This window comes from Euleptes europaea, chromosome 16, assembly GCF_029931775.1.
Source record: "Euleptes europaea isolate rEulEur1 chromosome 16, rEulEur1.hap1, whole genome shotgun sequence".
In the NCBI taxonomy this organism is placed as follows: domain Eukaryota; kingdom Metazoa; phylum Chordata; class Lepidosauria; order Squamata; family Sphaerodactylidae; genus Euleptes; species Euleptes europaea.
The window spans coordinates 35528055-35540632 of NC_079327.1; the positions used below are offsets into that span (position 1 = coordinate 35528055).

Consider the following 12578-nt stretch of genomic DNA (forward strand, 5'->3'; position numbering starts at 1 on the left):
ACTGGAGACAATGGCTGTTTTGGAGGGTGGACTCCAAATTGGAGCCATGAACAGACAAGGCCAGTCTTTCTACAAACCTGAGAAAAGCTCTAGCTTTGCAGAAAAATCTGAAATCTAAAAAACAACACTCTTGGGTGTTAACACCCCTCCCCAATAATAGAAGCAGTACCTGTAGTTTTAAGAAATGATGCCCCAGTGGCTGTCGCTAGGCAACGAAAACAATATTGCCAATTGAAGGCTTGGTTTCTGTCAGTAAAAGGCAGGGGGAGAGCAAGGACATTTTCCAGGGGTTTTTTGGCTTTTGAGGGAGGACTCATCATCAGGGCCAGGGCCAGCAGAAATCATCAGGTAACCTGATATCGTGCAACTTGCATGACTCACCCAGGCCCAGCTGATCACTTCTGTTCATCAGCAGCCATCACAGGAAAATTATTGTGGTGTAGTGAGAGTTTCAGACTAGGATCTGGAAGACCCAGGTTCAAATCCCTACTCTGCTATAGAATCTCACTAGGAGACTTTGGGCAACCCACACATTGTCAGCCTAACCTACCTCACAGGGTTGTTGAGAGGACAAAGATGCACCTGCTTAGAGTTCCCATTATTGAGACATGCATGGTATAAATGAAGTAAATATATATCAGTATAGCCAAAGATGGGGAGCAGATAAAAAGGTGAACTGGTTGGCGGGGGGGAGAAAGAAGCAGGAACAGGTGAGAATGTGGGGCCTGGCAGCAGGAGGAAAACAAGGAAATAGTGTGAGGAGTGGTATACAAAGGAAAGTGAGGCCATAGTTTTCTCAGGCAGAGGCTGCAAGGGGGAGGGAAAGCTAGAGATGGGGATCAGGTAAAAGAGGTTGCCTGGTAGGTGGGAAAGAGAGAAGGAAGCAGGAAAGGGGGAGAGCCTATGGGGACTTTCAAGAATGGGAAAGAAGAAATAGTCGGGGGGGGAGATACCCCCACACACACAATCCCTTGGGGGTCCCCTGCTTGTAAAGTCTCTATTTTGTTGAATAATCAAGGCACTATTAGAACAACTATATTGTAAATACTCACCATAACTCTTTAGGAAGAAAAAGCTGTATTTTTTAAGGATTGGAAAGCCAATGACAGTCTAAATCAGTTGATTTGGAGGACACTCATCCTCTTTGTTAGTATTAGTATTCACACTTTAAAGAAAGGCTGCTGTAGTTTGTATTCTGTGAGGATGCATATCTGAATACTTGCACCAGCAACTACTTAATCAAAATCAAATCAGAAACTGAAAGATAAGTATTCCATTTACAGCCACAAGGAGCTCCATCTACTATTGGTATGGGATATGGTGATTGCCATTCAGGCTGAGTGCTGTTAGTTGAACTTTTATCAGCTCCTACTATAATTGCTATCCAAATCTCCACTGCATTTTAAGTATTGAATAAAAAAACGTTTAGGACCCAAACTTGCAAATTAGAGTTATGAAACAGCAAAAAACAACATAACTAAATATTATTGAAAGAACAATGACACTCTCTGATGACAATTCAATTAAATAACACTGATAGGCATAAACCTACTTCTGATGTAGACATCATTTAGTCCCAAAGCACAAAAAGAGAGATATTATTAAAACCAGCAACATCAATTGGTTTAGAGCCAAAGCAGGATTTTTGTGGATGGAAGGGAGGTAATCTTTGTTGATTCCCCCACCTGATTCCCCCCTTCCTCTTCCTGGGGATCCCCTATCCACCCCCAAGCAGAATTTCAGGAAGCGTTTTAGGTTGCAGTGAGAGAAGGGAGGTGAGAATATTGCATTTTGCCTATGGAAATCCCTTCTGTCAGTGGAAATTATTGCTGGATCCAAGCCATTATAAGCAGATTAAGTATCACAAATATTCATAAACCTCTCTGCTCTATGGCCATGGTACCATTGCTTGGTAGTGAAAACTCTTGTTGAATACAACGGAAACAAAATATTTTACTGTTCTGATGAATTAGACTGACTTTGAGATTGCCACTGATGTGTTTAGATTTTTAACACTGAGCTATATTGTGTAGTTTTGATGTGTGTTCAACCCAGAACTTCCTATCCAGATGGACAACCAGAATATAAATATCATAAAATAAATAAGATTATTATTTATGTGTTTATTTACATTATTTATAGTCTGCCTTTCTCACAGGAATTCAAGGTGAATACTCATAATGTAAAACAATACATAACATTAAAATGTACCTTATGGTTACTGGAGTAAAGAGGAGCATGGTAGTAACATTGTCCAGAAAGGCTGAGAGAATTGCAGCAATAAGACACAGAATAATAATCATAGCCCACACCTTGCCTCGAGACAGTCTGTAAGCCTAATGAAAATAGACACAAAGAAATGAAATTGGTGAAGAGAGTGAACAGCATATGACAAGTTGTTGGTGAACAACTTCAATGTGGAGCTGTTCCTTGAGCATCATTTCAAATCAAGAGCCACATTGTATATTTTGTCAAAAAAATGCTCATTGATTACAATTCATCGGTTTCACAGTAATCAGTTCAATTTCTCAAAAGATTAAAGAAAATACTTTCCGTTATCTGTCTTCAGTGAGCTTTTATCTTAGCAATAGGCCTGCCTACAAGAGCAACATATTCCATGCTGAACAGAAGTCAGAACTCTGGAATAATGCCTTTGGCATCTCTCCCCATTTTTATCCTTCTGACAGGGCCAAACCAAACTTGTACAGGCAGTTCCATGTCTGAAACTCCCAGTAATTTTTTAAACTTATTTTTCAATCTCCCCCTATTAAAAGTAGGTGCAGCATGGAAATAGCTATCAGTTCTCTGTGCAGACAAGTTCGCATTAACATTTCCTGTTTTACTGATGCCTTATGACTGCTCACATGTTGGGGAGACTTGTTAAGTGAATCAGCCCTTAGTGAGCCCAGCTCCTCTTTGCAAAAGGACTACATACAGAAAATATGCCTATGAGTTAATTATAAATATGCTGAGATATATTTAGGAAGTACAACCTAAGGAAAGTGAGCCATTCCTAACATTACATATTTTAAAATATATGTAAAATGTTGCAAGTATGTGCTAGACAGATTACATACTAGCAGTGGCGTAGCGTGGGTTGTCAGCACCCGGGGCAAGGCAAGTAATTTGCGCCCCCTAACCCGTGGATTTTAGCACTCGAGTCTCTTCCACTAGATTAGTTAAAGAAACCCTTACCCCCTAAGCACATGTATTGTTTGTGCTGATGTAATTAAAGTAAAATGACTGAACCTGGGGCCTTCGGTATACCAAGCAGCTGTGGGACTTGCAAATACCTCTGTACTTAATAATTTGTGTTTAAGAGGTGTTTGGAAGATGCAATACAAACCTTATGCCTGCTTGTCTTTGGGCCATACTCCTCCTGTGTTGTTTAGGTGGAAAGCAGCCACTGGCTTCCTTTTGGGACTTCATGTACCCCCCCCCATTCATTTTCATATGCCCAAAACATATATTTACTGTTTACTGATATGATGCTTGCTATACACCTCTGTGCACATCCTGGCCACAGGAGGCAAAGATGTATAGTAAATTGGCCCATGCTGCAAAACTAAATTAACTGTATACAATTCAAATTCACCAATTAGTAATAAGTGGAAGATGAGTTTGAAAAAGAAAAGTCCAGGAGGCAATTCTCACTAAGCATCAAATTCTAATCCACAAGTGGTTTCTCTAACAATGTGTGTGTGTGTGTGTAAAGTGCCGTCAAGTCGCAGCCGACTTATGGCAACCCAGAGGCCACTTACCGGCATCATCTTCGCCCCGAACCGCATTGAGGCGGGTGGCGCCGGCTCCCACCACCCGGGACCGAGGCGGAGACCAACGGCCGAGGCCTGGAGGAGTGCGGCGGCCTCGCGTGCCCAGGAACCTGTTGCAGGCGGCGCTCCCGGGCCGGTGGGACGGCCCTCGCGGGACCGGCGCCTCTCTCAGGGCCCAGCGCCGCCCCGCGCCCTTCAGCTTTGTCTCGCCTTCGCCCCCCACCCCTCCTTCCCCGCCGCCTCTGCTCGCCACAAACAAGACGGCCGCCGCCCTCCAGCCTCCTCTGAAACTCCCCCCCCCTTCCGCTGGCCCGGCAGGGAGGAGCTGCTGAGTCCCACCCCCAAGGTGGGCTGGGCCGGGTGAGGCCGACGCTGTGGGCTCCGCCGTGCGGCCCTGCCTCAGCGGCGAGGGGGAGGGAGATTAATGCCTGAGGCGGCCCTGCCGTGAGTTGGGGAGCGGGGCCGCGGCTTTCCCGCCCCCTGGAGGCCTGCTGAGAGTTTGAAAATGTTATACAAAAAACACCGCTTTGAAAGGGTTTTTTGGATACCGCGGCTTATGAATGGTTGGAAGACGTCTTCACTGCAGTGAGAGAGAGTGAGTGAGTGAGCCAGGCAGGGGCAGAGAGCTGCGAGTGCGCCCCCCCAGATGTTGCGCCCGGTGCGGCCGGCCCCCCCTGCACCCCCCACGCTACGCCACTGCATACTAGGCAACTTGAGGGATGGGGGTCCACATGACAACCTTTTTGCACTGCTCGGGGATCCCTTTACTACCGGTACATTATGGCATGAGCAGAATTGAAATTAGAGTTCCGTAAAGCACAATCTAGCATTAAATTCAAAATCTTGCAATGCCTGCTCCAAAAGGCAAGATTCTAGCATATTAGGGTTGTCAACCTCCAGGTACTAGCTGGAGATCTCCTGCTATTACAACTGATCTCCAGCTGACAGAGATCTGTTCACCTGGAGAAAATGGCCGCTTTGGCAATTGGACTCTATGGCATTGAAGTCCCTCCCCTCCCCAAACCCCACCCTCCTCAGGCTGCGCCCCAAAAACCTCCCACCGGTGGTGAAGAGGGACCTGGCAACCCTATAGCATATGCCTACCTAGGATTAAAGGTCCCTCAGCTAACCCCCTGTACTCCCTTCATTTTTCCTTTTTGTTCTTTTGCTTAACAACCCCTTAAGAGATTATACTTAACCATTTACTAATGAGAAAACCACCCAGTAGAGAATGGGAAGTAACTAATTTGGCTTGAAAAAGACAATTAAAAAGACAGCAATTCTGGGAAGCCTCAATAGTGTTTTGACTATCCACATGCTGGCACTGCAGTTGTGTTTTAAATTTAAAAAATCAGATCTGAAAACAGCTTAGGTAATACTAGAATGCAACAGGTTGACCAAAGTGTCATCTGGATTTTTAAAGAGCGTCGAACTGACTGATTGCCAGTGTATGTAGTGATACATTCACCACCATTTAATGTGTAAAGCAGTCTCTTAGGTTAGCCTTTTCTGTAGAAATCTGCACAAGTTCTTTAGCCATCACTTCTAAGTTCATTCCTCTAAAAGCTTTCTTAATCAATCACTTAGAATTACATGATGAACACGCTCATTTTTGTAGGGTCAGTCAGTGACGATCAAAGTACAAATGGTATTGAAGCTAGTAATTAACCTTGAGAAGTAGACTAAAGTGTGCTTTTATTTATTTTTTCCAGTGTAATATAGATACAGAGTATTTAACTTGAGTGCTAAAATTAGATATAATTGCTCGCTTTAAAAAAAAAATCAAACTTACCTTGACTGCACAGTAATCAAAAAATCCAGTTTCTGAGAAGATGGCAACTAAAAGCATCTATAGAAAATAAAAACTATTTTGCAGTGAAAACAAGTACTTTAACCGAAGAAAAGTAAATAACGTTCTATCTTCTTCCCTCTGTCCCACCTTCACCTCTACATTCAAAATCGTGTTTCTCTTACTACGGTTACCATCAGATATACTCCGGTTACACGTTCAGTGCAAACAGTGTTCCAGGTTTTAGGAGAATATCTCTGTAATATAATTGCTCACAATCTTCACTAGAAAAAGATAACAAGACAGGCCCAAGATACTACACACAGTTAGAAAGATGTGCCCCAGATCCCTTGAGATGTATAAATATAAGCTCCCATGGCAGCAGAGCAGTACCCGTGATCCACTAAGATCTGAGATGTAGATGTAGTAATAAGGAGGGGTACATTGAAGAAGTATTGAGCAAGAGCTAGGGTTGCCAGCCTCTGGGTGGAGCCCAGAGATCTCCAGGAATTACAACTGATCTCCAGACTCCAGAGATCACTTTTCCCAGAAAAAAATGGCTGCTTTGGATGGTAAACTCTATGGCCTTATACCCTGCTGAAGTCCCTTCCATCCCCAAACTCCACTCTCCCCATGCTCCCTCCCCAAATTTCCAGGAATTCACCAGTCTGGTGTTGGTGAGAGCTTCAGAGTAGGGTCTGGAGACCCAGATTCAAATCCTCATCTTCCTGTGGAAGCTCACTTGGTGATTTTGGGCTGGTCACATACTTTCGGCCGAAGCTACCTCACAGGATAGAATAATAATGTAAGCCCACTGTGGAGAAAGACCACAGTATTCCAAGGTACAGCCTTCAGGGGGGGAGGCAGAAAACTTAAGACAGAGGGACAGATAAAAGTAATTCACAGTGGGCAGCCGTGTTAGTCTGTCTGCAGTAGTAGAAAAGGGCAAGAGTCCAGTAGCACCTTAAAGACTAACAAAAATATTTTCTGGTAGGGTATGAGCTTTCGTGAGCCACAGCTCATACCCTACCATAAAATATTTTTGTTAGTCTTTAAGGTGCTACTGGACTCTTGCCCTTTTCTACTAGATAAAAGTAAATTAGCTGTTGGGTGGGAAGGAGGTAGCTTTGCAAACTCCAGGTTGGATAATTGCTGGAGATTTGCAGGGTGGAGCCTGGGGAGGGTGGGGTTTGAGGAGGGGAGGGCCCTCAGAAGATTATCATGTCATAGACTCCACCCTACAAAGCAGCAATTTCCTCCAGGGGAACTAGGGTTGCCAACCTCCAGCAGGGGTCTGGAGATTACCCAGAATTACAACGGATCTCCAGATGACCGAGTTCAGTTCCCCTGGAGAAAATGGCTGCTTTGGAGGGTGAACTCTATGGCATTATACCCTGCTGAGATCACTCCTCTCCCTGAACCCCACCCTTTCAAGGCTCCACCCCCAAACCTCCAAGAATTTCCCATCCTGCAGCTGGCAACCCCAAGAGGAACTGGTCTCTGTAGTTGGGAGATACATTGTGATTCCATGAATGCTGTTGTCTCTGCTGCTGCGGTGGGGTGGGGTGGGGTGTGGGGGGGGTGGGAAGCAGGCCAGGAGGGTGATGGGGGCAGAAAGAGAGAAAGAGTGATGAGGTGGGGAGCATAGAGAAAGTGACAGGCATGGAGGAGAGAGAAAGTAAGAAAAGGAGTGGCAAGAGAGAGAAAGAGCAAGAGACTGAGAAAAGTAAGGGGAGAAGAGGAGAAGCAAAGGTGGGGGTAGCTGCTCCCATAAATTTCTTGTGGGTCCCCATTTGTGGCTTCATAATTTGCAAAATGAACCCACGAAGCTGTTTTATACTGAATCAGACCCTTGGTCCATCAAAGTCTGCGTTGTCTCCTCAGACTGGAAGCAGCTTGCCAGGGTTTCAGGCAGAGGTCTTTCACCTACTGCCAGATCTTTCAACTGGAGGTGCCAGGAATTGAACCTGGGACCTTCTGCATGCCAAGCAGATGCTCTGCCACTGTGTCATGGCCCCTCTGTTGTATGTCTCAATCAATACCATTTTATAAATTATGAAATCACTACTCCTTTTCTTTGTTACCCGAAATCAATACAAATTTTAGAATGTTGTGGGGAGTAACTTTCTGCATATCAGACTATTTTATGACATATCAAAGGAGTCAATAACCCAGAGCACCCAAAAGGAAATACTCATTACAAAAGACAACATCTGAAAATGACTTTTAGATGTCCCAATGATGTATCATAATTTAAAAGGGAACTAACATTGTTGCAACTGCTCTCAAAAGCAGCAAACGTCAACATTACCAGTATATTTTCTATAAAACAATTTGAGAACTTTGAGGCACAAGGTATACATAAAGAGTTTGAATTACCATTCCAAAAAGTAATGCCAGAGTTTCAAAATCAATCCACTCCACTACTTTGATCAGGCTTGGCTTCTGCAATTAAAGACTGCAATTATCATTTAATCCCATGGATCTCCTAACTAGTGTTTAGTTTTGAAAATACAAACTCTGTTTTTTTAGCAGGGAAATTTTCTTCGAATTACATTAATTAGTGCTTTTGCAAGGAGCCCAAAGCAGGCACTTTTCTATCGATATCGTAAAATGCTGATAACTTGAAGGATTCATTTCCACCATCCCTACACTAACCAGTTTCTGTTCTGTTACTGTTGTTGTTCTTGTTCCACCTTTACAGAAATAAATGAAAGTTGGATTACTGGTTCAGGTGCCTTTCTGCTGATACAGTAATAATATTCAACTTCTTCTGTGGACTGCTCGGAAGGAGTTCATAGAAGAAACATTTTAAAAGGATAAGGGACAACAGATAAAAATGTAAGAACTTTTAACACGTACGTTTTGACAGGGATTTGTCCTTTTGCTATATAAAACGCTTAATATAAGTTCCAGAATGTAATAAATAGCAAGGAAGAAAAAGAGCAAAAAATCAATGACAAAAAGAACACAGTGTTGTATAAGAATCAGCTCTGTATATCTGAGATGGGCAAGTGTAAGCCCAGTTTTGGTTCATTCAGACTCTTAAGTGTCAAAAAAAGAAAGGAAGCAAACATTATCGAGATCACTAAGGGAAATGAAATGAAAAAAATGGAAAAAAATGACAAATAAAGAAATACAATATACATTTTCATTTCCTTTTTCCATTTACTTTCTTCTTCTTTTTCTTCCTCTTCTTTCAGTGGAAACTACGTTTTTGTGCAATTGGGCATGTAGGGTTTCATAAGGAGCTAGGCTAACAAACCCTACATGCCCAGCTGCACCACATCTTAGTTCTCAATGTGCACTTCCTACAAAATGGGACCACCGGTTAATTAGAATAAATTCTGCCATACCATGGTTAAAGCAAGTCAAAGAAATGATGACAAGTTTGGCACAGAACAGAAAAAAAATATCCTTTTCTTATTAAGGGAATGGGAACAAGTGGGGACATTTAAGTATTTCAGCATTGTTACTGAAGTTGTTATACGGCCGCCATTGTCTTGACAATCAATGCTGAAAACCAACAAAAAGGTTATAAAAACAAAAAGAATCATGACTTTTTAATACTTACATCTCCAATTGCAGCCAGTGTAGCTAAAGCAGCCAGGGAACCCAGCATTGCAGCTAAAGTTCTGTGAACAATCTACAACAAAAGGCATGGAATTACCAATCTCCTTTGTCCAAAGTCTCTTCCTCTCCAATCCAATTTCCAATATGATGTAAGGATGCTGCTCAGATCTTTTCTGCTAGACTCTTGAACCCTTCGTTAGATCAGCACAACAACAGACCAGGATGCTTAAAAACTGAGGCCTTCAAGGCAAATATTGAAAAATCTAGGGTTGCCAACTGCCAGGTTGTAGCAGGAGATCTCCTGCTAATACAACTGATCTCCAGCCGATAGAGATCAGATCACTTGGAGAAAAATGGCCGCTTTGGCAATTGGACTCTATGGCATTGAAGTCCCTCCCCTCCCCAAACCCCACCCTCCTCAGGCTCCGCCCTAAAAATCTCCCGCCGGTGGCAAAGAGGGACCTGGCAACCCTAGACAAATCCCTACTAGGATGCCTGCTATTTTATAGCTGATGTTTCTTTTTGTTAAAATTGAACTCTCATTTGGCTTGCTTATTGGGCCCATAATAGCTTTGAAAAGTTATTCTACACTAGGAAAAGGTGTTCTTTATTTATGGGACAAAAATCTTAAATACACAAGAAAAATAAGAAAAAAAACAAGAAAAAATAAAATAATCACATAACTTTAAGCAGCAATGGCTGCTTTAATTAGTAAAGACAGTAACTGAATAGTTAAGACCCAGGAGATATTGGATTTATCACTTTTTAGACCAATTTAAAGCCTAAACTTTAGAATAGTGGTGATTTGGTTTGATAGCATGTTATTTCATTGGTTTTTATAGATTTAGGTTGGAATTATTAAAAACTAATTATTGTTTCATTGGCATATTATGCTTCAAGGTCCTCTTCGTCTGAGGAAGCCTCAGTAGGCTGACTCATGGCACTGCCTAATGGCAGCTCCTCCCCCAGGACCGCCCCCCCATGCTGGCATGGCTTTCCCTTCTGGGAAAGCCCGACCAGCATGGCTGCACTGCTGGTGGGGGCCAGCAGCTCCTAAAGAGCTTGCCCTTCCCACCGAGGAATGGACTGTACAGCTGTCTGGGTACTTGTCAGTAGACATTATGACCAATATTGAATAGGGTTGCCAGGTCCCTCCTTGTTTAGGGAGGCAGGGTTGGGGGCGGAGATCACCATCATCTATGTGATGACATCAGCTCCAGATTGTCAGGGTGACCCCAACCGGGGTGCGAGAAAAAAGCAGCCCCAGATGACCACCAGAACGAGGGAAGCAAAGAAGGTAAAACAGGCTGGCAAGTGGCACCCCTTCCTCCTGCCTCATGCCAAACAGCTGATTGGGAAAAACATGTGATCAGTGGCAAGAACTCTGGGTGGTGTGGGAAGGGTACCTCGCCACTGATCAGCTGTTTTTCCCAATCAGCTGTTTGGCGCAAGGCAGGAGAACAGGGCACCACTTGCCACCCTGTTTTACCTTCCTTGCTTCCCTCGTTTGGATAGTCGTCTGGGGGTTGCTTTTTTTCTCGCTCCCTAGTTGGGCTCCTGACATCAGGCTGATGGCTCCCCCTCCCTTCCCCTGCCTGCTTCCGCCCACCCACAGCTGAGAGTGGGTGGGCAACAGGAGCAATGGGCAGTAGATTCCCGCCATAAGCTGGCAGTTGGGAACCCTAATATTGAATAATGGGGGTGGGTTAGAAGAAGGGTCTGGGTAAGACAGAATTGTACTCTGAACCAATCAGCATGTGAACTGATCAGATATAAAAAGCCATGTACCTTTGTTATTTCTTTGCGCTTGGTTTGGAAGCTCTCTTTCCCTTGTGCCTATTTGGTGGCCACAAAATAAACTCTGCTATGCCTTTCCACCTTATGTGGGGTTAATTTGGTCTCAAACTGCACCAAGTAACGAACCTTATGCCTTATCATTTGGTAACAGCTTCATTAAACTTCCTTGTACTGGATGGCATGAATTATTGGATTCTAGCAGAAAAGCCGTTTCTGATAAAGGACCATTCTAAAGGTGGGTTCCTAGTGGGCAACAAAAGAGGAAAAATGAGCACACTGGTGGAGGTGACTAAAACTGAGGTCATTTATTCAGGGGAAATTTGTGTTTGGTTTGCTGCACAGTTTTCCGCTCTGAATTCTCAAACATCTTATGCATGAGGGTTCCCCACCCACCCCCGCAAATTCCAGGCATACCTTGTGATTAATTAGACATCCCCAGTGAATCATGGAGCTTTTGAGTCCCTCCCCCTGAAAACGCAGCTTTGTTGCACTTTACTTGGCTTTTAAAGGGACTAAGTGTGCTCTTGCAGGGTATTCCTCCCCACCTTTCTTCAACAGCTCCCTCCTGGGAGCTGCCTTCCAACCTTTGCAGCCTTCTTCAGTGTCTTCCTGCACATTTCATGAAGGTTTAACTCCCTCTTTTGTGCTTTGCTTTGAGGGAAGGAGTTGGATGGGAGGGTCAGACACGTGGGAGGGAGAAGCCAAAATGGGTGTGGGGAGAGAAACCTGATGTTAAGAGCTATGCATGGAATTGGGGGGAATTTGTGTTGCTCTTGCCTCGAAGCAGTATTTAAATTCATTCTAAAACAGGATCCTAGAACTGCAGAGGAAGAATGAGGCCAGAGCAAAGTCATGTCTGAAGGTCGGTAAAATCATGAAGCCTAGAAGCAGTCCAGCAGGGAACGTGAGCTAAATACCCCTGCATAAATGGCCTGAGTGTTTAAAAGTGAAGTCTGAGCTTCTTCAGATAAGGAAACAATGGGCTTTTCTGCATGGTTTTTTTCCTCAGTTCTGGCCCCATCTATCTTTGGTTTTGCATTGTGAGGACACGCTTACCCTTTTTCTGAACACCGATTTTGAGATAGCTTTTTCCTCGTGCATAATGCTTCTGTTGGTTTTCGTTGTCCCTCCCACTCTCACCCACCTCCAGCCCACTTTTCGATGATGGGACTGTCATCATTGTCAAATCACTCCCTCGCCTACCCCTTGCCTTACAGACGAGTGGAGTTGTTTTCAAAAAAAAATTAAAGGCACTAAAATATTGATATATCAATATAACATTGTAATGGTAGTTTTAGCAGATTCTCTGAATTCTCAGCTTACTTTTTTTTTTTTAAGTAAGTCTCTGGCCATTTCCTTGGCTATGTCTTTTTCTTTGTCTCTCCGCAAGGGAAGGGACTAGAGGCTTACTTAAAAAAAAAAAGTTAGGAATACAGAGAACCTGCTAAACACATCATTACAATGCTATACTGGTATATCGATATTTTAGTTCCTTTTTTAAAAAAATGTAGCCATTATATTGATATATCAATAAAAGGGGGTGCTGTGACGCCCCTGATGATGCTCCAATGATGACAGCGCCCTACCTTGAAAGTCATGATTATTTAAGGAATGTGTGTGGGAAAATAAACTGGCTCCATAACTGA

The 12578-nt window shown here is 43.5% G+C and overlaps 1 protein-coding gene across 1 annotated transcript in view; it reads right to left on the reverse strand.

Annotated features, from left to right (window-relative positions):
- OCA2 (OCA2 melanosomal transmembrane protein) overlaps nt 1-12578 on the reverse strand; it is a 189131-nt gene that overhangs the window by 127040 nt on the left and 49513 nt on the right. The window contains exons 9-12 of the mRNA XM_056861864.1: nt 9137-9208; nt 7942-8007; nt 5566-5622; nt 2212-2336 (exon numbers count right to left, since the gene is read on the reverse strand). Coding sequence (XP_056717842.1) covers nt 2212-2336; nt 5566-5622; nt 7942-8007; nt 9137-9208 — 320 coding nt within the window. The remainder of the gene's footprint in view (nt 1-2211; nt 2337-5565; nt 5623-7941; nt 8008-9136; nt 9209-12578) is intronic.